Source organism: Cimex lectularius, unplaced genomic scaffold (assembly GCF_000648675.2).
Source record: "Cimex lectularius strain Harlan isolate CLEC.00 unplaced genomic scaffold, Clec_2.1 scaffold230, whole genome shotgun sequence".
Taxonomy (NCBI): domain Eukaryota; kingdom Metazoa; phylum Arthropoda; class Insecta; order Hemiptera; family Cimicidae; genus Cimex; species Cimex lectularius.
Window position 1 is genome coordinate 391,476 of NW_019392809.1, and position 26,166 is coordinate 417,641.

Consider the following 26,166-nt stretch of genomic DNA (forward strand, 5'->3'; position numbering starts at 1 on the left):
AATCCTTATAAATAAGCATCATAAAGATTTAATTATACACCCTGTTTATTTATATTATAACGACTATGAATTATTAAAAAAAATATATAAACGATAATATAATAAAGCATTATAACTACATTTTAGCTTTTTTTAACTAAATAAAATTATTATGCTTTAAGTAACTGACGTTTTAATGAGGACATAATAATTTAATTAATAAATTCGACAGAAAACGTGGCAATTTTAGAATTTTCTAAGGATAAACTAGTTTACAACGTACAAAATTTCTTCGATTTGTTTAATTACTACGATTTGAACTATTTACTTTATTAACGTATTTATTAACTTTCAACGACTCGCTTTTTTACGCTTCTAAAGTGGGTTCTGTTGGTATCTTGGATTCTCTATACATTATTGTATAAAAAATGACTTAGTTAAATATAATACATATACAATACAGTGTACATGAATAGGTATAAAAAATATACACTACAATAGTTAGTTATACAATAAACTTAGCAATGGTCACAAGATAAACATTTTAAAGAATGACCATTCCATTTTGTGTACACATATCTTTTTTATGAGTAGTAAATAGATGTTAAATGTTTATTATTTATTAAAGTTACATCAATTGATGCGTCTGAGCGTAAAGTCAACAATTGTCGGAAACAGTTTAAAAGGAAAATTGCTGTTCCAGGCAGGTTGGATCGGCATCGGGTTAATTTTCGTACACGGTCGGGAGGCCGGGTTGAGAGTGTGAGAGGCTTTTGTTCCTTGGCGAGGGGCGCTCGCCGCCGATGAAGGAGGCTTTGGCAGTGCGGTTCCAGTCCGGTTCCAGTTTCTAGTTTGGTTACTTCACGACTCACGTACTTTGTTTCGACACCAGTCTATCGCTCTCGAAGTGACGGACACACATTCGAATCACACGGAGCATTTTCTTTCCGACTTCACCTTTCGACCCGTCGCTCGCGTTTTACTCGAGGGCTCGCACCGATTCACTTTCTGCCGGATTATCACCAAATTCGCTCTTTTTTAATGTTCGACAATATACGAATATCCAGTTCGGATTTTGGGTCAAAGCCGTCAGGATGGGGAAACCTAAGAAAGGGAGGAAGTTAGAGCAGGACGAGGATAATGTGTGAGTCTGCATTTTTTTACAATGTCCTACAATTGTATTTTTTTTTTTTCAACCGGGGAAAAGGTTTTGCGCAATACCCACCTCACCGGATTTTTTCCGACTTTTCCCTTTAACTTTGTTGGATTTTTAAATTTTCCCGTTTTTCTCTCGTCCTAGTGAATCTTCTGGAGTTCAAGACAAGGAGGTGGAGGATGATACAAACGCAAAACAGAAAGCGAAAAAGGAGAAAAAGTCAGTATCGTTTACGTCCATATGGTCGTCCGCTGTGTCTCGCTTGTTCGACATTTTTCTAAAGTCTCCTCACTTGTTTCCAGGAGAAGAGACGTAGAGGAACTGTCCGAGTCGGAAGAGGAGGGCCACACGAAAAAGATACAAATTAAACAGAAAAAAGGGAAAACGGGAGATAACGCGGAAGAGATAACTGAAGAACTCAAAGATGCCTTTACCAAAGGGAAAAAGGAGAAAAAGGTAAAAAAATACAAACAAACTTCATTTTTGATCCACAGAGATATTTTATTGTCTTGGGTCAAATATTTTGGCACTTGTTGCATACGGCTTTATTGCATGATGTTCACTTTTTTTCAACCTCTAAAACGTGCTAATCTTTTCTATAAATTATTTCCGTTAATTATTCTTTTTCTATCTAAGGTTTTGGTTGAGATAAAAAGTCACGAGCAGGATTCGAACCCACAACCTTTGGTTCAATATGCCACTGCTCTAACCACTTGAGCTATCGTGGCTTTGATTCACTGAGACACCAACTCCTCATCTCAACGTACAATTTTCCCTCTTTTTGCTATTTTTCATCTCAACTAATAACTTAAAAAAAAAAATTTAATTGAAATAATTAAATTCACTAATTTCGTGATCCGCTTGACCAAGGTTTTTAGTTGAGATAAAAAAGTCATTGAAAAATGACAAAAAGAAGGGAAAATTCAAAAGGTGCGGTTGAGATGGGAAGTTGGTGTCCGAGTGGATTGAGGTCACGATAGTGTCATAAGTGGTAGAGCAGCGGTGTATCAAGCCAAAGATTGTGGGTTCGAATCCCGCGTGCCATTGACTTTTTTATCTCAACTAAAAACCTTAATTAATTGAAATAATTAATATGGCCAATTATCACTGCTAAACATATATGGATTAAGTTTCTATAAATGTTTAAATTCATCTTTAACGTAAGACAAAATAGGATTGCTAAGAGTTCTTGAAGACATAAAAAATTGCAAAATATATTTATTTGGATTTAAGCAGAAAATGACATTTTTCATTATATCATTTCTCTTGTGGAGAGGAGGTTATTATTATTCTTATTATCATGGATATGTTAAACATCTGGAATGTAGAAACTCAGGGTGTTTATACTTCCATCCTCAAGAGCTATTGTATGCCCTGTTCTTTATTTATAGAACACTGATTTCATTGGGCTGTCCGGAAAATAATTCAGGTTTATGGTTATAAAATAAAAATAATTAAATAAATGATTTTAAACTTTTTTATTAACTAAAATACCTTCCATCACTCTCAATACACTTCTCCCCGCGTGATTGCAACTTATTTACACTTGCTGAATAGAATTTTGAGAATCCACTTTTCAACAGTACAACAAGTAACAATTATATGCCGAAAAGGTTCGTTTCTGTTCCGATTTTTAAAGAACCCAACTTTTGAGTTTTTTCATCTTTCCAATTACTTTAAGGTGATCAGTGATGGTCGATTTGCTAACTGAAAGATTCTCAAGCAGTTGTTCTGAGATTTTGTTTGACCAAAGCTCACAGAGCATATCATTTAAGGAAGAAATCCTTCTACGACATTCTTCGTCTTCTAGGCTAAAGCTTCTCAAAATTTTTTAAACTATCTCTGAATGATGCTCTCACTGCCGTCGCCCCGGACTGCATTAATATTTTTGGCCATTTGGTCACCGTCCCAACCGAGTTTAAACTCATAAAATGAGAATACGCGAAAATCACGCCTTGACATCTTAGAAAAGGTTGAATATTTTTCCAAGTAACAAAATAATACTAAGGTAAACAATCATTTTTGTTTGGAAGAGATTAAAAAGTGTTGACATTCGTACAAAAGAATAATCCATCAAACGTAATCAGTTTATTATACAAGGTGTCCTTTTTAGATGGCTTGGCTGAATTTCTCTTGAACCATTGTCGCTATCAAAAAAAAAACAAAAAACAATACGTTTAATATTTTTTAGGCAAGTTTCAAATTTTTACCTTTGTTTTAGAGAAAAAGAATACCGCAGGCCTAGTTCATCTTAAAAATTTGAAATACGACCCTATACATCCTGACACATCATTTCAAAGGATTTTTTATGCTGAAAACAATGGTACAATCAGATTTTAAATTGGTCAAAAGATGACAATGTTATGGCAAAAAGCTTGAACTTTTGGACTCTGTTTATGATAGGCGTCTAATGTTCCTTGCACAAATGTTGATTTGGGAGGCTGAAGTTCTTCCATACAACCTTTGGACGGATGAATCCAAATTCACCTCTAATGGCATACTAAAATCTGAGAATTTCGTACTCTCATCATCATCAGGTGGTTCACAGTATCAACGTTTGGTGTGGACTTCTCGGAAATAAATTAATTGGGCCTTATTTCTACGAAAATAATTTGAATAATGCTCAGTGCTTCACTTTATTGAGATAGATGACGTTCCTCTGCAACGATGACAAAATGATTCTCCAGCTTAACGGATGGCCTGCACACAAGTTTTTTCAGGGTAGACATTATTTGAATGATAATTTCCGGGATAGGGGATAGAAGGACTTCATGGCCCGATCTGATAGTCTCCTCGGTCACCCTAGGTTTTTTTTTTTTTTTTTTTTTTTTTTCTCAAACAACATTGTTTTCTTTTGACTAATTTCAAATCCGATTGCACCATTGTTTTCAGAGTACAAAATCCTTTAAAATATGTCAGGTTGTATAGGGAGGGCCGTATTTGAAATTTTGAAGTCGAACTGGGTCTCAGGTACCCTGCATAATTTTTCTACAAAAAAATGTAAAAAATTGAAACTAGACTAAAAAATATTAAATATGTATTTTTTGTTTTTATGATATTGGTGTTGGTACAAGAGAAATTCAGTCGGGTCTTCTAAAAAGGACACCCTGTATAGAAGAGGGGTAATTGAAAGAAAATATGAAAACGTGCATTATTTTCCGGGCAACCCAATAATCCCTCTACTTTGTTCATTATTCGATATTATTCCTTTCAAGGTTGTGTTATGAGCCTCAAACTTCTTGCACGAGAGTGTAGGTCTCCACAGCCTGTTAGTGAATGCGCCTTCTAGAATCTGTACATCATGTGTTTATTGATGACCGTGTTTTTCAGATGTCCTGACAATACTGACTTCATTCCACATTGCTTTCTGAAATTTCATTTTTTATTATTACTTCTCTGTATAATATTAATAAAGTTTTGTCTGAAGTGTGTGTGTGTGTGCGTGCGTGCGTGCGTGCGCGCGTGCGTGTGTGTGTGTGTGTGTGTGTGAGAGAGAGAGAGAGAGAGAGAGAAGGATTTTAATGGTGTAGAAAGAGAAAAAGATAGAGGGAGGGTAAACGCAACGTGTTAATAGAATTTTTTATTTCTCTCACTATTTTCTCAGTTTAAACTTTAAAAAATCATGTCATTCTCCATTGGAAAGAAGAAAATTTTTTCTACAAAATAAGCCTAATTTGTAAACAAGTATTTTTTTAAATCTGGAAATTAGCTACATCTTGGTTTTGTTCGGATTAAAATTGTGAACAATTTTCCAGGGAGCTGTATCATTTTTACATAGTATTAAATAACTACTTAAGACCAATCGAATTTGCTAAAAACTGATTTCAATTTGCAAAGTTACGAACGTTTTTATCACATTTAGGTTACTGTTAAATTTTATTGAAGACCATATCACGCTGAACTGGTCTCATTTTTGTATGGGTTGAGGTGTTTATGATTCCCCAAATTTTATTATCCCCTATTGATAGGACATTAGATGTTTTTAATGTCGATCGTGCATTTGCTGGGGAAATTTTTATATTGATGACTTTCAACAGGTTTTACCAGTCTTTAAAAAACGAGGCAGAAGACCAATTTATGCTTAAAAAATAGTTTATGAATAGCTTTCAGCAATTCAAATTGTCCAAGAATGCAGATGGAGATTCCATTAATTTCTCAGATTGGTTATTACATATCAGAAATAATTTCATGAAAAACTTGAAATACCCCAGGAATTGTTACGCGATAATTTAACTGAAGAGTTTTGGCCATTAGGTTTATCTGATATAATAGAGCTATATTAGAAGCTAGAAACGAGGAAGTGAAAAATACTAATAATCTTAACATTGAACAACAACTACCAGGGGAAATGGTTAAGTGTATTTTCTTAAATCATACTAAGTCAATAGCTGGTGACGTAGCCGGGTTACCAAGAAATGTACTTAAAAGCAGGATGTATTGTTGCTATGCTATTGAGAAATTTATGCATAGGAGACGGTTTATGAAACAGGACTTGTTTAATAGAAAAATTGATCGGACAATTCTAAACTGCAAAATATTAACTGGGAATAAAAAGGGAGATGTGCACATCCCTGAAATATATTTAGACACACGAGGAGATAGCGAAATGCCTTTTTTTTTTTTTTAAACGGTCCATCTTTCATTTGCTATGATCATAAACAAGTCATGAGAACAAAGTTTTGAGAAAATAAGTTTGATTATAAATTCAAAAAACACAACATTGACACATGGACGTATGTAGCTCTGTCGAGACGTACAATAAAGCTAGGCATTAAAATATAATACAAATTAAAAGAAAAATGCATTGAAAATATTGTTTTTGACAAAGTGGTGGAGTAGTATAAATTATTTTTCCAGTAAGCCTGGCAAAAATTAAGAGGCGTGGAAGTTTTTGCGTTTATTTATTTGGAGTTGCTCATTTTTACTTATTACAAAATATATGATATTAAATAAAACTAGCAGGGTCTTCGCTCACCACCGGGCTGCCCCACAGCAGCTGGTTAGTGCCTACTAGCTTTTTCGTGAGGGGATGAGTGGGCAACAATAATAAAAAAAAAAAATCTGAACAATTCTATAACAGAATCACTCCATACTGGTCGTGGAAATTGCTGCAGTCTCCACAGAGTAATTCACCCCTCTAGAGCAGACATAAACAGCAAAACTATATTAATTCTCCATATGAAAATATTTGTTAGGACCATTTTAAATTTTTTTTAAAGCCAACGACATGGCACACAATCCTTTATTGAGAAATAATTAAAAACATTTGGTTTAAATTTAGTCTTTTGACACAGCTGTTAGGAAATTCGGCATTCTTTTCTGCACTCTTCTTTTAGGTTGTGAAACTTGTTATTTGGTTATTAAAAAAAAAAAAATCTGAACAATTCGATAACAGAATCACTCCATACTGGTCGTGGAAATTGCTGCAGTCTCCACAGAGTTATTCACCCCTCTAGAGCAGACGTAAACAGCAAAACTATATTAATTCTTATTAGGCATACTTTTCTTCACCCCTTTCTAAGTACCATGTTACTATGGTGCTAAGGTTTTCCAGCCACTGTTGGTGAACTAAAACAGTTTTCGAGAGTAATTGACTTCTTCTTTGAGATCAAAGCAGAGTTAGTCTATCTATTTCTAAAAAATTATGGTGCATTGAACCTTGGGGGGTTCTTTTCTGCACTCTTCTTTTAGGTTGTGAAACTTGTTATTTGGTTAGGTGGGAGGTGTGGAGTAAAAGTTTGTGACAACCAATGATGTCAGTACACACTCGCCAATGGGACCCTAGGCAAGAATGTACTTGTTCTTGCCTCACCCTCGAACCACTTGCTCTTGGGGCGGTGTTTGTGCACGAGTCAAAGGAGCCAAGAGGGCTTAAGAATTGCAAATGATAAAAATGCAGAATGAACAATCTGTCACCATTTGATCTGGGCTGCCAAGTCAACCAATCCTCCATTTGAAAAAGTATTGTGTTTTAAGCACTGCTATTTGTTTAAATGGAGATGCCTATTTCTATTAACTCTATCTTGTTGGTGCATTTATAGATACTCTTGCTTTGACAATGTAAGAATGGTTTGTTTGATGGTAACTCTTTTATATTAGTTAAAATAAACTTAAAATAAAGTCATTAGATTTCGGGGTCCGATTGACCAAATAACATCTTTCAATTAATTAATCTTTATGTAAGGTATTTTCTTTCCTTGTTTTTGTTGTCCTTATCCCGTTGTATTAATTATTGTTTTATGCCATTTATTTTGAAGGTAGGTATATTAAATTATATCTATCTGTTCTTGATGTTTTGGCATCATGGCCATATTGATGTAATGTTATTACCTTGAATTTACAAAAAAACAAAACAACATAAAACTGGCAATATTTCACATAGTTGTGTCTGGCCTCTTGCAACCATGTTACACATTGTCGATTTCAAGTTTTATTGATTTTATTTATTGTTGTATTTAGTTTAATTTTAGTTTTAATAAATCCAACTGCATGAATGATGCTAAAACATCAAAAGACAAATAAATATAAATGATAATTTTTCTGCCTTCAAAATCAATGGCCTAACAACAATTATTAATAAAATCAAATTAAAAGTATGTTAAATACTAATTGTCATTAATATGTGTTATTTTCCTCCCTTATTTTTGTTGCTTAATTTGCATTAAACAATTTTTTTTCCAGATATAATTGTAAAATGCTTCTCATATATTATTCTATAATTGGTTGTAGGGAAAAGGTGGGTTAGCAGTTGAGGAAAATAAAAGTAAATCAAAGAAAAAAGGAAAAGCAAAGGAGTCTGATAGTGATAGTGATGATGTACCCATTACAACCTCTAAAGGAGGTTTTGCTTCATTGGCTGTTGATGATGATGATGAGGAGGAGGAGGAACCTCCTCATGCAATCGACACAGAAGAAGAAGAACAGGTTGAGGTTGTTAAAACAAACAAGAAGGACGAAAAGAAAGGAAAGAAGAATAGAAAAAAGCGCAAAGATGAAGATGAGGAAGATCTAGATCAAATTCTTGCTGAACTTGAAATCGAATATGCTGGAGGTGCTGGTGATAAGCCACCAACCGAGTCTGCTAAACCTGAAACAAAAGAAGATGAAAAGAAAAAAAAGAAAAAAGAAAAAAAAGCTGAGAACGAGGAACCTTCGGCCACTGTGGAGCCGGTTGATGATGAAAATGAAAATGATGACGGCGAAGAAGTAAAAACTGTTAAATCAGCTGCACAAAAGAAAAAAGAAAAGAAAGAAAGAGAAAAAGCAAAGAAAGCAGCAGAAAAGGCCAAAGCTAAGGTAATAAAAAAAAAATTAATTGCATTATTTATACTCCAATATTGATATTTATTTCTGTTAATTTAAACTGTTTACATTTTTAGGCCCAAGCTTCAAATGAACCAACTATTGAAAAATCCCCAGAACTCGAAGTGGAAGCACCACCTCAAACCACAGAAGAGAAAACTGAATATAGGGATGAAGACGAAGGTAAACTAGCCCTTATCTTGTATATTACGATTTCTTTGTTTTTACTTATGGAAATAATTTAAGATGATGAAAGTAAGAAGAAGAAAAAGAAAAAAGGAAAGGAAGAGAAAGAAGACAAAAAGAAACCAAAAAATAAAGCGATTGCTGCTATGCAAGCAGCTTTGAAAAAAATAAAGGAAGAAGAAGAAAGATTAGCTGCAGAAGAAGCAGAACGGATTAAGAAGGAGGAAGAAGCTGAACAAGCAAGATTAGAACAAGTAAGACTTTGTTTTGTTTCTATCTGTTCCTATAAAATTTAATGTTTTACATTTCAGATTCGTTTGGAGCAAGAAAGAAAAGAGAGGAAGAAACAGAAAGAAAAAGAAAAGAAGGAAAGGCTAAAAGCAGAAGGAAAGTTGTTGAACTCAAAACAAAAAGCCGACCGTGCTAGAGCCCAGGCAATGCTTGAAGCAATGAACAAAATGAGATTAGACAGTAGTATTTCTTCTGCTCAAGATACAGAAAAACCTGTGAAACAAAAACCGGTTTATACAAAACTTAAAAAGAATTTAATACCACAGCAGCAGCAGCAGCAACAACAACAACCACCACAAGCTCCACCTCAATCCAATGGTACTCAAGGACCAAAATCGGTTGAGGTCAAAATTATTGATAAAGTAGAACCAATTGAACAGGATGATGTCAAGGATTCTTGGGATATTGAATCTGACAAAGAAGATGGTAATTTATTTAAAATTTTATATGGGAAAAACAACTGCACTTGCAGAGAATGAGTTTTTTCCATTTTAGATGCGCCTAAAGCGGATGAGGTTAGGGAAAAAGGTAAGACACCAGAAGCAAAGCCTCAAGAGGCTTCGAAGCCGAACCAAGTGAACAGACAGAAGAGCAAAGAGGAAAGCTCTTCGATGACTGAGTCTGAAAGTGAATCTAGTTCAGAAGAGAGTGAGACTGACAATTCGGGGAGTGATTCAGATGAAGAGGGCAAGTCGGACAAAAGGACTGAAGCAGAAAGGAAAAGGGAAAAAGTTATTGATAGGATTAAGGTTAGTATTTAGATTCAGTATTTTTTGTGGAAAATATTTTTCTCTTTAGTAAGAGTGAAATTATAAATTTATTAAAACGTCAAATTCATTTTTGTAGAAAAGACAAGAGGCTGCCGAGAAAAAGAGAAGTCTTGATGAACTCAGAGCAGCTGTCGTTTGTGTACTAGGACATGTTGACACTGGCAAGACTAAAATATTGGACAAACTACGAAGGACGAATGTACAAGACGGAGAAGCTGGTGGAATCACACAACAGATAGGTGCAACTAATGTGCCTATAGAAGCAATTAAGGAGCAGGCCAAGATCGTCAAAGGGGTGAGCATCCCTCGTCTCTTTCAGTAATGGTATTTCTTACAGTGCATCTTTATTGTAGTTTTCACAAATGCCATTGAAAATCCCTGGCCTTCTAATTATTGATACGCCCGGTCACGAATCTTTCAGCAATTTGAGGTCTAGAGGTTCGTCCTTGTGTGATATTGCCATTCTTGTTGTCGATATTATGCACGGATTGGAACCACAGACTATTGAATCTATAAATTTACTTAAACAGAGGAAAACTCCTTTCATTGTAGCTCTGAACAAAATTGACAGGTATGTGGACAAATTTCTTGATTAACAAACATATGAGTATAATTTAAATATTTTTCCTAAAGGTTATATGACTGGCAAATGATGGCAAGGAAAGACATTAGGGATGTTATAAATGGGCAAGCTGCAAATACACAGTTAGAATTTGAACAAAGGACAAATGAAGTAATTGTTCAGTTCGCTGAACAGGTTTGTTCACTCGGCTTTAAATTTGAATATTTACAATCTTACAAAAAAAATATTACCTGTATTTGTAGGGATTAAATGCTGCACTCTTTTACAATAATCCAGATGTAAGAAGTTATGTTTCTCTAGTACCAACTTCCGCAGCAACTGGTGAAGGTATGGGCAATCTTTTAGCCCTCATAGTCGAATCGTGTCAAACCATGCTTGCAAAGAGACTTATGTTTAGTGAAGAGCTGCAGGTTATTATTATTATTATTACTATTTTGTAAAATATGTTGTCTACGATTAATTTTAAAGGAATAATACACAATTTTATTTACAGGCTACTGTTTTAGAAGTTAAAGCTCTTCCTGGCCTTGGGACAACTATAGATGTTATTTTAGTTAATGGATATCTCAGAGAAGGGGACACAGTAGTATTGGCTGGAACTGAAGCTCCAATAGTAACTCAAATTAGGTCTCTTCTTATGCCGCAACCTCTTAAAGAACTCAGGGTTAAAGTACGTTGATAGTTATGTTTAAGTTTTATTAAACTATACTGTTATTTTTCTGGAAGGTTGTTTAAAAAATATAAACTGCATAAGGTAGTAATCACGTAAAATGTAAGCGAAAGTGGAGAAAGTTTAGACAATAATTCTACGTTAATCTCTACAAGTCAAGGCGAATGCGTGACATGAAAGTTGTGGTGGTATCCAACCCTGCACTTTTCTTTATTTTAATTTAATATTTTTTTAAAATTAATAAATGCGGTTTTTTCAAATTTAATGATGTTTTTTGGGGAGGGGGCTGTCAAAAATTCCAGGGCCAATGGTGAGAATTGAACACATGACTATGGAGTCAAGCTGACACACTCGGGTGGTCCAGTTGGCTAGGATTAATAGGTTGGAAGTTATATTTCTAAGTCACTCTATTGAAAATTTATGGAATTGAAACTTCTCCCATCCTTTGACTCTGACTTGCTCTTTCATACTACATCGTCTTAAAAAAAAAATTAGTTTCATTCGGTGAATGACTTTAATCACTATGGATGATGTAGTTAGATGGCAATTAAAATACCTACTCTACTAAAATTGATTGTTTCTACTATTGAAACAAATTAACTCTTGATACAATTTTTACCCACCCTAATTCATAATTGTAATGTTAAATTATATAATGTCAATTATTCAAATGATTGTAATAATAATAAATAATTAAAATCATCATGATTTTTTGTTAAATTTTTCCATAAATGAGCTACGTAAACACTTGTCATTTCATAATTTAAAAATAAAAATATTTAAAAAATGTTATTTTTAAATGTTGTCATTGTAAATGCATAATTATGTATAAACAAACAAAAAAGTTAGAATTGCTACTGTACATGGCTATATTTGGAAAGTATATTTAAGTTCTGATAATTTGAATAAAATAATAATTTTTAAATATAATTTTTAATTTCCATCAAAAATGCTCATGCAAACAGTCCATATTTAAAGTTGGAAAGTAATTAAAAAATTTTCATACCAATTGTCATTACTACAATGGAGTTAGTTTATTTTACAATCTTTTTAAAACCTAAGCAAAAAAGTTACCATGTTAACCTTTCCATTACTGATCTTCAGATGTTATAAGGCGTTCCCTTGCCCATACCTTTGGCTGCTACGTAACCCCACACCAGAGTGATTTATTTTTATTATACATCAAATTTCAAAACAATCACTTCGAATTGCTTCTACTCTTTACTATTTTGAATATTTTTTATAATTCAGTATATTTTCAGTCATCAGCTTTTACCTTTTAATAATAAACTCATTAATCAGTAAATTACAATTGTATAATTTCAGAATGCATATGTGGAATATAAGGAGATCAAAGCGGCTCAAGGTGTAAAAATAGCTGCCAAAGACTTTGAGAAAGTCATTGCTGGCTTAAATCTCAGAGTTGCCAAAAAGCCAGATGAAGTCGATGTTCTGAAGGAAGAAGTCGCCAAAGAACTGAAGCATGCACTTAGTAGCATAAAACTTCAAGAACGAGGAGTTTATGTTCAAGCGTCTACTTTAGGTTCTCTTGAAGCTTTGCTCGAGTTTCTTAGAACATCCAACATACCGGTAAGATTTTCGTTTTTAATCCTTTCTACTTTTTTCTATAGGTTGAAATAAATAAGCATTTTCAGTACGATAAAAAAATAGTACACAGACTTATTTCATTGTTTAGTGTTGATTTTAAATGAGTGATTGTAATTGTAAAATAATCAAGACTAATCAGTAGTCCACAACTCCATTTCCTGTCCTATTTCAGGCAGGAAGTATTCTGTGACTCCAACCGGTCATGAAATAAATATTTATTCAATCTCTTATTCTGCCAAGCTGACGTTTACAATTAAATTAATTTTATTTTGTTTTATGCCTATTATTACTACATTTCCAGGCTTACTATTATCAAACTAAAGGCTTACTATTAATAACTTGAGCCTCAATATGCAAAAAAGTTGCTTAGTAACATTTAAATTTAACTTAAATATGTATTACTTTCTTTTGTGCATAGCACAGATAGATTTTCAAGTTTTATCCCAACAATGTTATACTAAGTATTTGATCATTATCATTAATTATATATTTTCTTAAATATGTTAGGGCTGATTCCATTGTCCATTTAAGATGGCCACTCATAAAAAATATGATTTTATTTTAATAAATAGTTTTTCAAACAATAGGCCCTCTAAAATGGTTAATAAATTAAATTGTAACACCTAGGTTGATGATTTTTTTTTAAATTTAACCATTGTTAACAACTTAGCTATTACAAAATGACTAATGCTGCTTTTTATTTAGTCAGGTCCTACAAAAGTACATATGATAACACATTTAACATTATTTTATTTTGTTTAAAATGCTAACTTGAACACTAATGTTTTCTAGACATGAGTTAGTATAAATTGCATTCTTCCAGAGTCATTTCAAATAATATAGTACTGATTACTGATTTATATAAGCTCTGCTGCACACTTGAATATGCACTCATGCACGTGTATGAAGCTGAACCTACCACTTCTTCAGCCCACCGGCAATTCCAGCTTTTGTGTAATTTACAATAAATTACTGGCAGACCCTGAGAATCACCCACCTCGGGTGTTGGCAGCCTGGGGTCAGACTTCAGTCTTATCCATTCAGCCACCGAGGTTGGGCTTCGGATGTTGTCAACAGATAGATCAATTCAGCCCCCAACACAACCAGTTACTAGATCTACACCCACTCACTCTCTCACTCTTAAATAAATTATTTCCTATGTACATACCATTCACTCAGAGTGGTAGAGAACTTGATTCCTCTATAACCCCCTACATGTAACTAATCTATTTGAGGGTCGATGGGTACTCAATATTCCGCAATCATGCTAATAAATACATTCAGGCTCCATATACACAAAGAAATAAAGTACTGTATTCAGTAAAACAGTTTATATTTTCTCTAAAAATCGGAACATGGGACCAGATACTAGCTGCTAGCACAATTCTCATATCGCGCTCTCTATATGCCAAGGAATGGCACTCTTCAAATACGTGGGACATATCTAGTAATCTTTGTTTACATACCGGGCACATACGCGGGCTTTAGTCTAAAAGTAAGAGTCTATGTATCAACCTCGCATGGTTTATTCTTAATCTGGAGAGTATGACCCCTCTTTTACGTTAGGTCGGAGGCAAAGGCCACACAGGTTAAGTTCGAAGGTTGGGACGTCTCAGCCTTGGCCGCCTCGTGCACCTTTTCGTTACCCTCTGTACCAGTTTCAGGGGACACAGACAATAACCAATGTCTTGCCAAGGGAGTCGGTTCAGACAAGGTACGAGAGATATTTAACATCTAGTGCGGTTTCATCGAGACCTCATGACCAGGCAGAGGGCGGCCCACCTGGACTGACCACTGAACGAACATAATTAATTAATCTTGAATACGAGGTCTTTGGTAGGGATGTGTACCAACCATAGCCCTCATAGTTTCCCTGAGCCACTCGGCTCTCGTAGCAGCCCAGGAAGGTCACCCGCCTAGTGTTGGTAGTCCGGGCCTACTGCCTCCCAACAACATTTGCCGCATAATGTGTGAGTTTGTGTACTGTTAGCGTGCTTGAGTCAGTGCATGTTATTTATGAAGCAAAGTTAACCCTTGTACCCGGGCTTAAAATGATATATTCTCGAGAGACTAGAATAGTAAGCCATGACATTATTTTTTTATATGTTGATGAAATTAAATTATTTGTATACATAATGCATTAGTTGTAGCAACGTAACATATGCTATGCAAGTTTAAATCGGAGGTTCATGAAATAAACTAAACGTTTATTTACTGAATTCATATATGTAATAAAACTAATGTAGTACATTTAGTAATTGTTGCACTTGTAAAAGTATGTACACATTTTGGGGATGGTTAGGGTTGGATAGCATGGTTATCATATGGAGTAATTACTATCTTTTAAAGAGATGTTATTTAAAAAATTAGTATAAAAATACGTTTTTAACTATTGCCTATAGTTAATTTTTTTGTTTTCGACTATTTTTCGTACTCTTGGTAATACGAGTCTGGTTCCAAACACTTGTAGTGATTGTGTTCCATTTGAAAGGGCTTAAAATAAAAAATTGGTTCAGGTGTGTAAAGACCTCTCACCGTACAATCCAAATTGTTCTCTCGCCGCACCACGTTTTTAAATAGAAAGTAGATAATTATGTGACTATATATATGTGTAAGTTATGGCTTGATGTAATACGTATATATTTTTTTAATGTGTGGATCGTGGGTTTGTGAGTGTCAAGATGGGATTTGTGTGCGATGGAAAGCTTGAGGGGGGGAAGTACTTGTAAACTCGCCTCCGTTATGGAGGAGGCAGGAGGTCGGTCCTTCTCCGTCTCTCTCCTTCTTCCGCCTCTATCCTTCTCTTTTCGCCCCCCTCGGCCCCCTGTCCGCCGACCCCATGGAACCAGTTGGCACAAAAGAGACTCGACTCCGAAGAGAAACACGTGGGACGTTGTGGTGTATATGCCCACGGTGAGCTACCCACATGATATATCCTCCGCCTCTATCACTTTTAAAACCATATGTGCCTGAAATTATTTCAATTTTAATCGATCCATTTCCTTTATGTCCGTCCTCTCGCAACTAGCGGGCCAGCGATTACGGCCGGCTGGCCTGGCCCTGGTACTCTTTCGTATTTCAATCGACGTTTGTTAAAAGTAAAAGAACGTTGTCAACAGCGAAAAGTTGCGCAAGCGGATATCACGGCCTCCCGAGAACGCTCACGTCTTTTTTCTTCGTTCTTGATTCAAATCGACTTTTCAGAGGATTAGCCATAGTACCTTAAAATTATTAAATTAGTGCAGTCGATTGGTATAATTCTGCGAATATCAATTGCACAGTGTGTGGATCCTGTGAATAAGTAATGAATAAGATTGATTTATTGAACTCCGTTAAATCAAAAAACTCTCTCTCATTCGTATTTAAACATATATTGTGTCAGTCTGCGAGGTGAGCCTGTAGATGATCGACTCCGATCAGGTCATAAAATGACACAGTTACGAAGAGCTGAACTATCATCAAGATTATGATACAGCATAAATATGATTTTGTTTTAAGATTAACAGTTTTATACAAATACCGTTGATTATGGTCGTGTGCCATCATTTCAGTCTGCCTAGTCCCGCAGGTTTTGTCAGACAGATACTAGATCTTCGGCGGTCGGTCATTTATTCGATTGTGTCCGTTGCACAAGATCGGAGTATATCAAGCTAGAACATAAATATTGTTCAGTCTAAGTTATACGAGTATCAATATCGTCGATTTTTAGAAATAATACAAGCAAGATCGCTCCGGGCTAACGTGCATAAAGTTTCTACTTATCAGAACTTGGTTTTTTATAACCTACAAGACTTTTTTGTGATACGATAATCTTTGATTGTATAAAAATGAAATCATAGCGTAGAACAGGTTCTCGATCGATGGGACAATAAAAATAATCACAATAATTTCACATTGATTTTTATATGGAAAGATAGATCGCTTTGTTTGTAATTAACCATTAATGCATATTTAATCAGAAATAAAACCACTCAGACATGGTTTTCGCCATCTGCCTAAGTAGTTTGTCGCTTCTTCTAGATATCACAAACCTTCCCATTCCGTTCCGTTAAGGTGTACGAGTTTTTACTCTGGCAATTTCTTTTCCTGAGTGCAGTACTCTAAATTTACTGAGTATGGGGCATACTGATTTAAAAGGTTTACAGTTTGTAATTACTTTACACGTGGATCGAAGGTTGGAGGGACGATGTTATCTTTATTAAATTATTTATAGTTAAGATTCAACAAATTAATTTTCTTTCAGCTGGATTTCAAAGCTTAAAGGGAGTGGCTTTATCTTTGGAAAATTGATTTTTTAAGAAATCCATGAGGACTAATATCGCCGTTATGTTTTATAACAAGTTTTCAATCCCCATTTTATGTTTTCTTTTTTTCACCCACTTACATACAAGTTTAAAATATATCGCAGAAAGCGGCGAACCTACGCAGCGTGCCTTTGTGAAATCCGGAGTGGTAGACTCGACCAGCATCGCCCACTTGGTGGTGAGCAGGTGGATTTTGCATTTCCCTCCGAGATTTCCTTAAAAGAGAGATCGTACCACCTCGTGAAGGATGTGACTCCACTGCCCCACACTTTTTTTATATCGCCGTCTCGTGTTCGCATCGACGGTAAACAACGATGCGTCCTCCGCACGACCGTTAATGGAACGAGTCATGAGACAGGATCGGATGGTCCAGGCCCGATGTACTCAAAGGCAGGCCGCCCTGCTTTCAATTCAACCGCAGTTACTCTCTTTTCGTGTTGGGATGAAAGTACGGTAATGTGAATGAATTATAGGCTGGAAAGTGACAACCCACAAAAAAAAAAAAAAAAACTGATGGACCACCATCCATACATTTTAATGTATTTAGTTATATTCATATTTTGCATAAATTCAATAAGAAGATATTCATAAACCTGCGAACAAATGCACAAAAGGCGTGAAGTAATACTGACGGGAATCGACGATTTATGACAGGCAGGCATGACAGAAAAAACAAAAAATAAAGGTTCAAATACACACTGATGGACAAAATAAACGCACTACTGTTAAATTTTACTGTATTTAGGTTTATCCATATTTTGCATACGAAAATTAGGTTTAATTGCAAAAATAAGACATTTGAAAATAAAACGTTTATTATGTATCTATAAAAAAATTATTAAATAAAGAACAAATAAATAGAAACTTTAAAAATAAATAAAAAGGTTTAAACAAACTTTTTTGTCCCCTTTGATAAGGAATATTTCCCCCTCTGGCACGAATCACGTCCGTACTTGAACGCGATGCAACTGCTCAACCTAAACGTATATCCGTACACGGGTCGATTTTTGTTCAGTCTATTTGGGTTTTGCCAGGAGGTTTATCACCCCTAAACTGTTTTTTAAAGGGGGTAGTTCAACTGATGAGGAGGGCATTGCCGTGTTCTGCTGCTACGACATAGATATTTTTTATATCTATACATCATTAAACATACAGAAGATTGTAATAATTGGTAAAACTCATAAAAACCTCATTACACGCTTTCGCCGTTGTGTCCTTTATGGAATAAGCAGAGAGGGTGTAATTGTACAAATCAGGAATCTTTTTCACCTCTTGTACAAATTTTATGTTTGACGCCTCCATGGGACATTAACCCGAAAGCTCGATTTTTCCAGTGCACTGCAGGTTGCACGAGTCGAAATCAAGTTGCGTCGCAACCGAGTCGAGAACGGATCGAAATGGTGTCGAACCGTGAGAGGTTGCCTACCTACTTCGACAGGAAGTTGAGTTGTGACAAAAGGTGCGTAGCAGTTGCATTGAACGCGAGTCGACCTGTGCATGGAGGGCCTTAAACGTCATTTCATTCCTCGGAAAAGATTTCTGATAAAATCCTGAGGAATTCTTTCCCATTCATCAAGAACAGCCGTTTCCAACTCTTCTAGGGTGTTAGGACCTGGGATTCGCCGTCGTACCAGTCGCTTTAGTTGGTTCCCAGTGAGTTTGATTGGGTTCAAATCTGGGCTTCAAGCTGGCCACACCAAGCAGTCAATGCCAACCTCATTTAGGTTGTCATTCGCAATACGTGCTTTCTGGAGCCTAGCATTATCCTGTATTAGCAAAATCTCTCACCGATGTGGATGGCAAATGGCACTACATGTTTTTGATTGTCTTGTAAATATTTCTGTGAAGTTACAACAACCAATTCGGTGAGGATGTTCAAGGAAATGCCACCCCAGAACAGAAATGACCCACTGTATTATGCCACCTGAATAACCGTACAGCATGGGACTTACCTTCTCCTGAGCGTCTCACCTCATCTATAAATAGAACTCGTCCCCATTTTTAAGGAATTCATTTCTTCAGATCTAGTTGTTTAGTTCCTAATTTTCAGTTAATAATTGCAGGGATCTAGTAAAAAAAGACCTTGTGCTTTGAATTACTTCTTCCTAACTTTAAATAAAAAACCAACAGATTATTGCGAAAATTTGACGGTTTAATTTTTTAATAATTTTTCAAATCGGCTATCTCGTGAAAGTAAAACCCACGACCTCGAACAGTAGAAGGCATGCTATTATCCTGAGTAAACAGAGTATAAGGGCGGCGTACATGTTCTTTAGGTGCGGTGTAACATTACAGAACATAATTCGCCGGAGCAAAATAATATCGGTAACGAGCCTTGGGGCAAATGACTTCTGTGCGATAATAAACTTCCACTGCTGGCTAAATGAAACGTGGTTTATTGCATTTCCCCACTTCCTTGTTCGCTCTGATAGAAGTTTGTTTTTAGCAGGAATACTCAAACACAAAAAGTCGTCTTCGTTCATTTCGCGTCAGATTGTGCAGTTCGTTCATTATAACTGAATTTTTAATCCATCGATTATTGAGAAGGCCCGGCTTGGTTTTCTCTAAGTCAAGAAATGGGTCTCGTTTTATATTGCCTCTTCAATTTTTGAGTGTGATCGATTTCATAATTTGATATCATAACAGTTTGAAAAGTCAAAATTTACCTCTTCAACATTTAAGTATAAATTTTATAATTACATATAATAAATTTAGCCAACTATCAAATAAAAACTACATATTAAATGGGAAACAATGCGAAAAATATGGCTGGTTTTACACTAAAAAAAAGTATTTATTTGTTTATTTTCATAATAACTAGATATAAAGATTAATGACTTAGAACGTGAACCCAACATTAATCATTTACAATCCAGACCATCCCTAACCATCCGTTCACCTACATCCTCGTATTCCGATCAGACCGCTTCTTTCAGGTCAATCGGGGAGCATTTTTCTCGGACTGTTACTCCGTTAAGGCTGGAGTCCCAAAAAGTGATGTCCCATGATCCTCCCTCCCCAACCCGAGATATCCATTCACACTTTTATGGATGATTGTGCAGTCCTCCAGAAAAGATCATACGTAGCTCCCTACAGGCACACATTCAATATAGAACTTTGGCTGAAAAAGGGCGGATAAAAATAAATGCAGATAAAAGCCAACACATAACCTTTCCCCTCCACCACTTTACCTACATCACATATCCTTTACTACAGTTAATGACGTCCGCTACCTCAGGCTGTATATCGACAAAAGACTGACTTGGAATCCAAATACAAGATGAAAAAATCAGGAACTGACTAGACGTTACTAAACTTTCTCACGACTTCTAGACAAACAAAGAAAACTGACGCTTCATAATAAACGGCTGTTATACGAGACGATAATTAAATCCATTTGGATATTCGGCATTGAGTGTGGGGTTCAACCAAACCTTCCAACTATCATCGCACCAAAACTTCCCATTCCAAAATCTTCCGCCAACAGTAAACGCTCTTTTCTATGTATCTAATCACACAATCCACAATGACCTTAAAATTCCTTTGTAAAAGTGTTATAAAATGCCGATACATAAAATTCCACACCTCCTTTCATTACAACCCAATCCCTTAGTTTTAAACCTAACATCCCGAACTATCCCCAATAATCCCTCAAGGAGATTAAAACGCAGTGACCTCGCGACCTGCTGGGCAGCGAGATGTAGCACGTAGACACTATTAAAAGTGTCACTACCGGGTGTCAAATTTTATTTTATTTTATAGTAGTTGTTCAATTTCACCTTTTCCAGAGCCGACTTGTCGAGTGAGTTTTTTTTAATGTTTTACTTGACTAAACAATAAATTTGAGTAAAAAATTTATTTTCTTAAAAGCATGGTTCTTAAGTCGAGATTTCGCCAGGGCAGATGCTTTGGCCACGACGGCCGTAGCGTACATACAGTCTACGTACATAGCCCAAATCTTGAGTCCGCGATCCACGATGGTCTACATCGGTTTAGGGCCATCAGAAAAGAAGGTAGTGGCTGACCTCGATGTACGTTTTATTGCTCTCACCGCACTACGGAATTGCCTTGTACAGAAACGGTGCATATTGTAAGGGTGAGCTTTAAAACAGTCATCAGACAGCTTCGTGAGAATAACCTTGCCTCTAGACGATCCGCATCAGATGTGCTACTAGTCATCGAGTAGAATGGCGACTATTCCTAAATCACTTGGACACTTGAACAGTGAGAGGCTGTTCTCTTTTGGAACGACGAGTGCCAGTTTGGTTTGTGGCAATCAGATGTTTGGAGAAGACATGGAGAACGCTTTCATGTACATTGTGTGAGTCTTTACAAAGAGAGTTAGTTATGGCATGGGGTGGAATCAACGTCCATGCCCACACCGGACTGATTACCATACAGAATGGATCTTTGACTGCTCTAAGGTACAATGAGGACGTTCTTCTGAAAGCTGTGGTCCCGTTCGCTCTATTTATTGGGGGACAACTTCGTATGCATGATAATGCTCGATCGCATGTAGTTCGAGTTGTTACTTGGAGGTGCAGGAATACTACAATGAATAGGCCAGCACTTTTTCCTGTCATGGAACCCATGGAACATGATAAAGAGACGGGTTAGACCATGTTAGGCATCTAACAAGCGTTGAGAACAGGTTCAAACCGCTCTTGTTGAAGAATGGGATATATTTGACAATAAGCGTTATTAAGAATAAAACTAGGTTATAAATGGTTAGTTTAATTAATCTAGCACTAAATGGTTGTCCGGTGTTTTGTTGAATTTTTTTTCAAGCCATCATAATTACACAATTTTTATTAAAACATGTATTTCTGATCTCGTTTAATTGGGTTTGCATAAAAATAAGTATGTTGTAATTGATATAACGATAAAAATACATATATTTTGAAATAAACAACTAAATAATAGTAGCCCTCTTTTTTTTTTTTGCAATTTGTCGATTTGTTGAGGGTCCATTCCATTTATTGGTTTAAAAAATTCAAGCGCTTAAATAGTTTTTCACTTTTCGAAATCTGTTTCTAATTAGAAATTATAATTTTTTAACGGTAGTTATAGAGTAGAAAAACATGCGGTTTGAAAATGTCATGTTGAAAAGGTTATTTAGAACTCTGAATAAACTGCGTTTTCAACGACTCCAGATATGGTATTTGGAAAGTGCACGTAAGAAATACACAAACGAAAAGGGGTAAAAAAAAATCCCCCACAATACACATAAACATCGTCTTAAAGTGCAAAGTTTTGCCTACACGGTATCTTATCTTTCCCTCGCTTTATTTACGTTCTCCCAGTTCAATGAATAAACTCGTTGTCGCTTGCGTAGCCAAGCCTAATGTTTGAAATCGAAAAATGCGACGGTAGATCTTATGAAACCTGGCGAACGCACAACATAAAACGACGTCGGCCTTTTTAAATTTAACCTATACGATTCAATTTTTGTTCTTGTTAAGCTATTGAATTAATAATTTTTGAAGTGAGGAACGGTCAAGAATGAGTTAGTTTGGAAAAACATTTTTTCATTATTTTGCCAACGTTTCGACCTTTATTTGGGTCATATTCAGGGCATAAAGTGTGGTGCTATTTTTGTAGTGTCATATTAATAATAATAATTATCAAAAAAACAACTCATTCTTGGCTTGTCACGTGGTCAGTCCCACGCGAACTCCCCGACGTCAGGATGCATCCCATCAACCGTGCTAAACAAACCACTTCCATGTTGCCTTCCTTAACGAAACTGGCACAGCATCACATAAAATAATCATTGCTTTAAAAAAATAATAATAATTTCTCTGTTGCAGTACGCTAATATAAGGATTGGCCCTGTTGTCAAGAAAGACGTTATGAAAGCCTCGACGATGCTGGAACACGAAAGTCAGTAAGTATAAGAGTTCGTCTTTAAAAATTCAATGTATTTAAAGTGAGCACAAACAATTCAAAAAATGATTGAACTGAAAGTTATTTTTTATGTACATGATCATTCATTCACCTCGCTGGATAAAAACGTTCTCCACTTACTTATTCGAACGGAACATTAAATAACAGTATTATACGACAAAAAATTATCGTCTTAAGTTGTTTACACCCTAGAGGGCAATGTTTACAAATAAAACGTCTTTAAAAATTGTATTTAATCAGCTGCTCTTGCTGCTAAAATGTCAAGATAGGATCGTCAGTAGTATCCTTGAGAAGTTCACGCTTATTATTCGTATAGTGTAAAAAAATAATGCAAACCTTTTCCGGATTTCCTGTCTGTACGTCTGCGTTTTACGACTGAATATAAATCAACTTCTGTAATGGAGGTGGATCTCTCATTCGACAGAAAATAAGCGGTTTTCTATAGTAGAAATAACATACTTAGAATAATTCCCCGAATAGATCTCGTTCTATCGGCTTCGATCAATGTCCATGTTTTTATTCAAAATGTTTAACAATTTGTTTATTTATTTATTTTGGTTCTTTTATATCCTGGTCCGCATTTTTTCGCTTTTTTGTCTGTCGGCACAGAGACTCAAGTAAAATTGGATAATTAGAGGAAGTACGGCGACTTGTGTGCTTATCTTGGAGGAAAACTTATCGATTTCTTATTATGATGACTTCATAGTAAAGAATTTTTCTCAAATCCCACCGATCGCGCATTTTTTTCTTTTGGTGAAGTAGCACACAAATATAATCGGTTGGTGCAGGTCCATTTGCTAATGTTGTTAATCTTGGAATGGACTTCTTCGAGAGCAAATCGCCGAAAGAAAGGCCATATTTTAAATAAAAGCCATTTAACGAGCTTTTCACTCCAGAATCCATTTATTTGTCCAGCCCAGCGATATTCAAAATCAAAAGCTAAACTTTTCTCTGATGTTTCAGTTTGTGAGTGTAGTTTTATTGATAATCTGCTGTTTATTTTCAGGTACGCCGTCATCTTAGCTTTCGACGTTAAGATAGACAGGGATGCCCAAGAGCTTGCTGATAGTCTTGGTGTGAAGATATTCCAAGCTGACATAATCTATCACCTTTTCGACAAGTTCATCGCTTTTAGGGACGAAATTAAAGCGAAGAAGAGGGAAGAATTCAAATCTATCGCCGTCTTCCCTTGCAAGCTTCGAATCCTTCCTCAGGTTAGTGCCGTATTTGTTCTTCATGATCATTTTTTGTTTTGCCTTCTTTAAACGTTGAATGCAAATTTTCTCTTAATTGTTTTAGTTCGTTTTTAATTCTCGAGACCCGATTGTGGTCGGTGTTATGGTCGAGGCCGGAATCGTCCGGGAGGGTACCCCGATTTGTGTGCCAACCAAAGAGGTGAGAATATTTTTGTTTTAAATAGAAAAAGTAAATAATTATTTTCATGCTCTGGTCGATGCTAACGTCTTAACACAAACGCTATATTCATTTCTTGTTTGATCATAAGACTAGAGTAACCGTACATACATAGAGCGTAAAAAAAATATTCACCAGTTATTAAAACAATTGAAATTCCATAGTGTGCATGCAAGACAGGCCCGGCATATTGGCTTTTGAAAGCTAATATTAAGATAAGAAACTAGATATTTATATACTGATTTGCATTATTATTTCCGTATACGTCCTTGACAATAAACGACGTGAAAGCATCAGCGTAACAGGAAAGCTTTTATGAAGACTAAACGCAACACATGTTTTTGTATGTCATTCTTGGTAATGTACACTCTTGTACGAAAAGTAGACTAAAAGAACTAGAAAAATTCAAATCATTTTAATTTTGATCGCTTGTTTCTTTTTAATTTCTTATTTTTACAGTTCATTTAATTTGATAAAAAATACATTAAACTTAAACGAATGTGTCATTTGATAATTAGATAGATCTTTCGAGGGACGTTCAGGATGAACTTATAGCGTTTGGAAAACTGTTTTTACTGCCAGGTAAACTTAAAATTTGAATGATACCATCATATTGAGAAGAAAATGTGCACGATACTCGAGACGCAGTTTATCTACCCAACTCGTTTTCCTTTAAAGCGCAGGGTTGATGAAAAATTTTATTCAATTCAATTGGACTCATGTTTCCTTTTCTTATTTCTTCTTTTTATTTTCTCATTGTCTGACCTGAATTGCGTTTTTTAACGAACAACTTGGCCTACATTTATTTACGAGCAGGCCGTGCGGAGGTTCGAATTTAAAGTTTGAGATGGAAAAAAAAGTCAAAGTGCACACTTAAGACGTTTAAAAGTCGGTTTTTGGTAGTCAAGTGTACGCAGGGCGGCTGTCCGTCCATTTGTTGATGGGATCTTCATTTTAATTAAACTTGTTTGTTCAGAATTGTTCAGGTCGATTTATACAAAATGAATGTTAAATAAATACAGAGTTCTGTTAAAAAGTGAACCTGTCGTACTAATTCCGTAACCATTGTACTTTTTTGATCTTCATTCGCTTATTCTTTTAAAATTCTTTAGTAAGCAGTTTAGTTTTTCTACCGACCTGTTAAAAATCAAATACGTTTTACGAGAAAGTAGTAACAATTTCGTGTCTGCCTTTACCAAATTTCTTAGTGTTATTTTTTTTTTAAATATCGTTCATATTTACCAAATTCATGCATGAAAAGAATTAATATGATTCGTTTGACCGTGTATTTTATTTGATAACAATTAAAAGATTTTGAAAGGTAAACCCAATAGGGCATGCAAGGCGCGTAATGCAACGGAAGTCCGAGAGTACGTTGCGCAGCTAAACGATATGTAAAAAAGTGAAAAGCCGCCGGCCGAGTCTTCAGGCGAGCAATTTAAAAATGAAAACTTAATTTTGATATGTTCAGTTCGTAGAATTGGGAGTGGTAACGAGTATCGAGAACAACCACAAGCCGGTCGAGAGTGCACGGAAGGGGCAGGAAGTGTGCATCAAGATTGAGCCGATCCCGGGCGAGTCACCGAAAATGTTCGGCAGGCACTTCGACGAGAAAGACTTTTTGGTCTCCAAAGTAAGTCCAATCCGACTTGGAGTCTACATTTTGCCGGTTACCCAGCCGACTGACCCGGCCGAATTTCTTTTCCAGATATCCAGACAGAGCATAGACGCTTGCAAGGATTATTTCAGAGAAGACTTGGTCAAGACCGACTGGCAGCTGATGGTAGAATTGAAAAAGCAATTCCAAATTCTCTAATCTCCGCCCCGCTCCACCTGCCTCAAAAAATGAAATTTCGAAATTAATTATAATCCACGATTATAACAACCACTCATCTCGCAACTCCCTTTATATGTATTATACTATATATATAAATAAAAAAGTGAATATATATGTTTCGTACGGAAATGTTATAGATTATTTCATCCCCTTCATCTGG

General features: G+C 35.7%; 1 protein-coding gene across 1 annotated transcript; it reads left to right on the plus strand.

Moving 5' to 3' along the window:
• Positions 1-662: 662 nt before the first annotated feature.
• On the plus strand, positions 663-26,135 carry LOC106672370 (eukaryotic translation initiation factor 5B). Its single transcript, XM_014403746.1, has 19 exons — positions 663-1,123; positions 1,280-1,354; positions 1,438-1,591; positions 7,865-8,431; positions 8,515-8,620; positions 8,684-8,877; positions 8,935-9,340; positions 9,410-9,663; positions 9,761-9,979; positions 10,038-10,255; positions 10,318-10,441; positions 10,510-10,677; positions 10,761-10,937; positions 12,264-12,527; positions 22,660-22,736; positions 23,763-23,970; positions 24,056-24,151; positions 25,641-25,802; positions 25,878-26,135. Exons 1-19 carry the CDS (start codon positions 1,074-1,076, stop codon positions 25,983-25,985), a joined length of 3,627 nt encoding a protein of 1,208 aa, XP_014259232.1. The 5' UTR covers positions 663-1,073; the 3' UTR covers positions 25,986-26,135.
• The last annotated feature ends 31 nt before the right edge of the window (positions 26,136-26,166 follow it).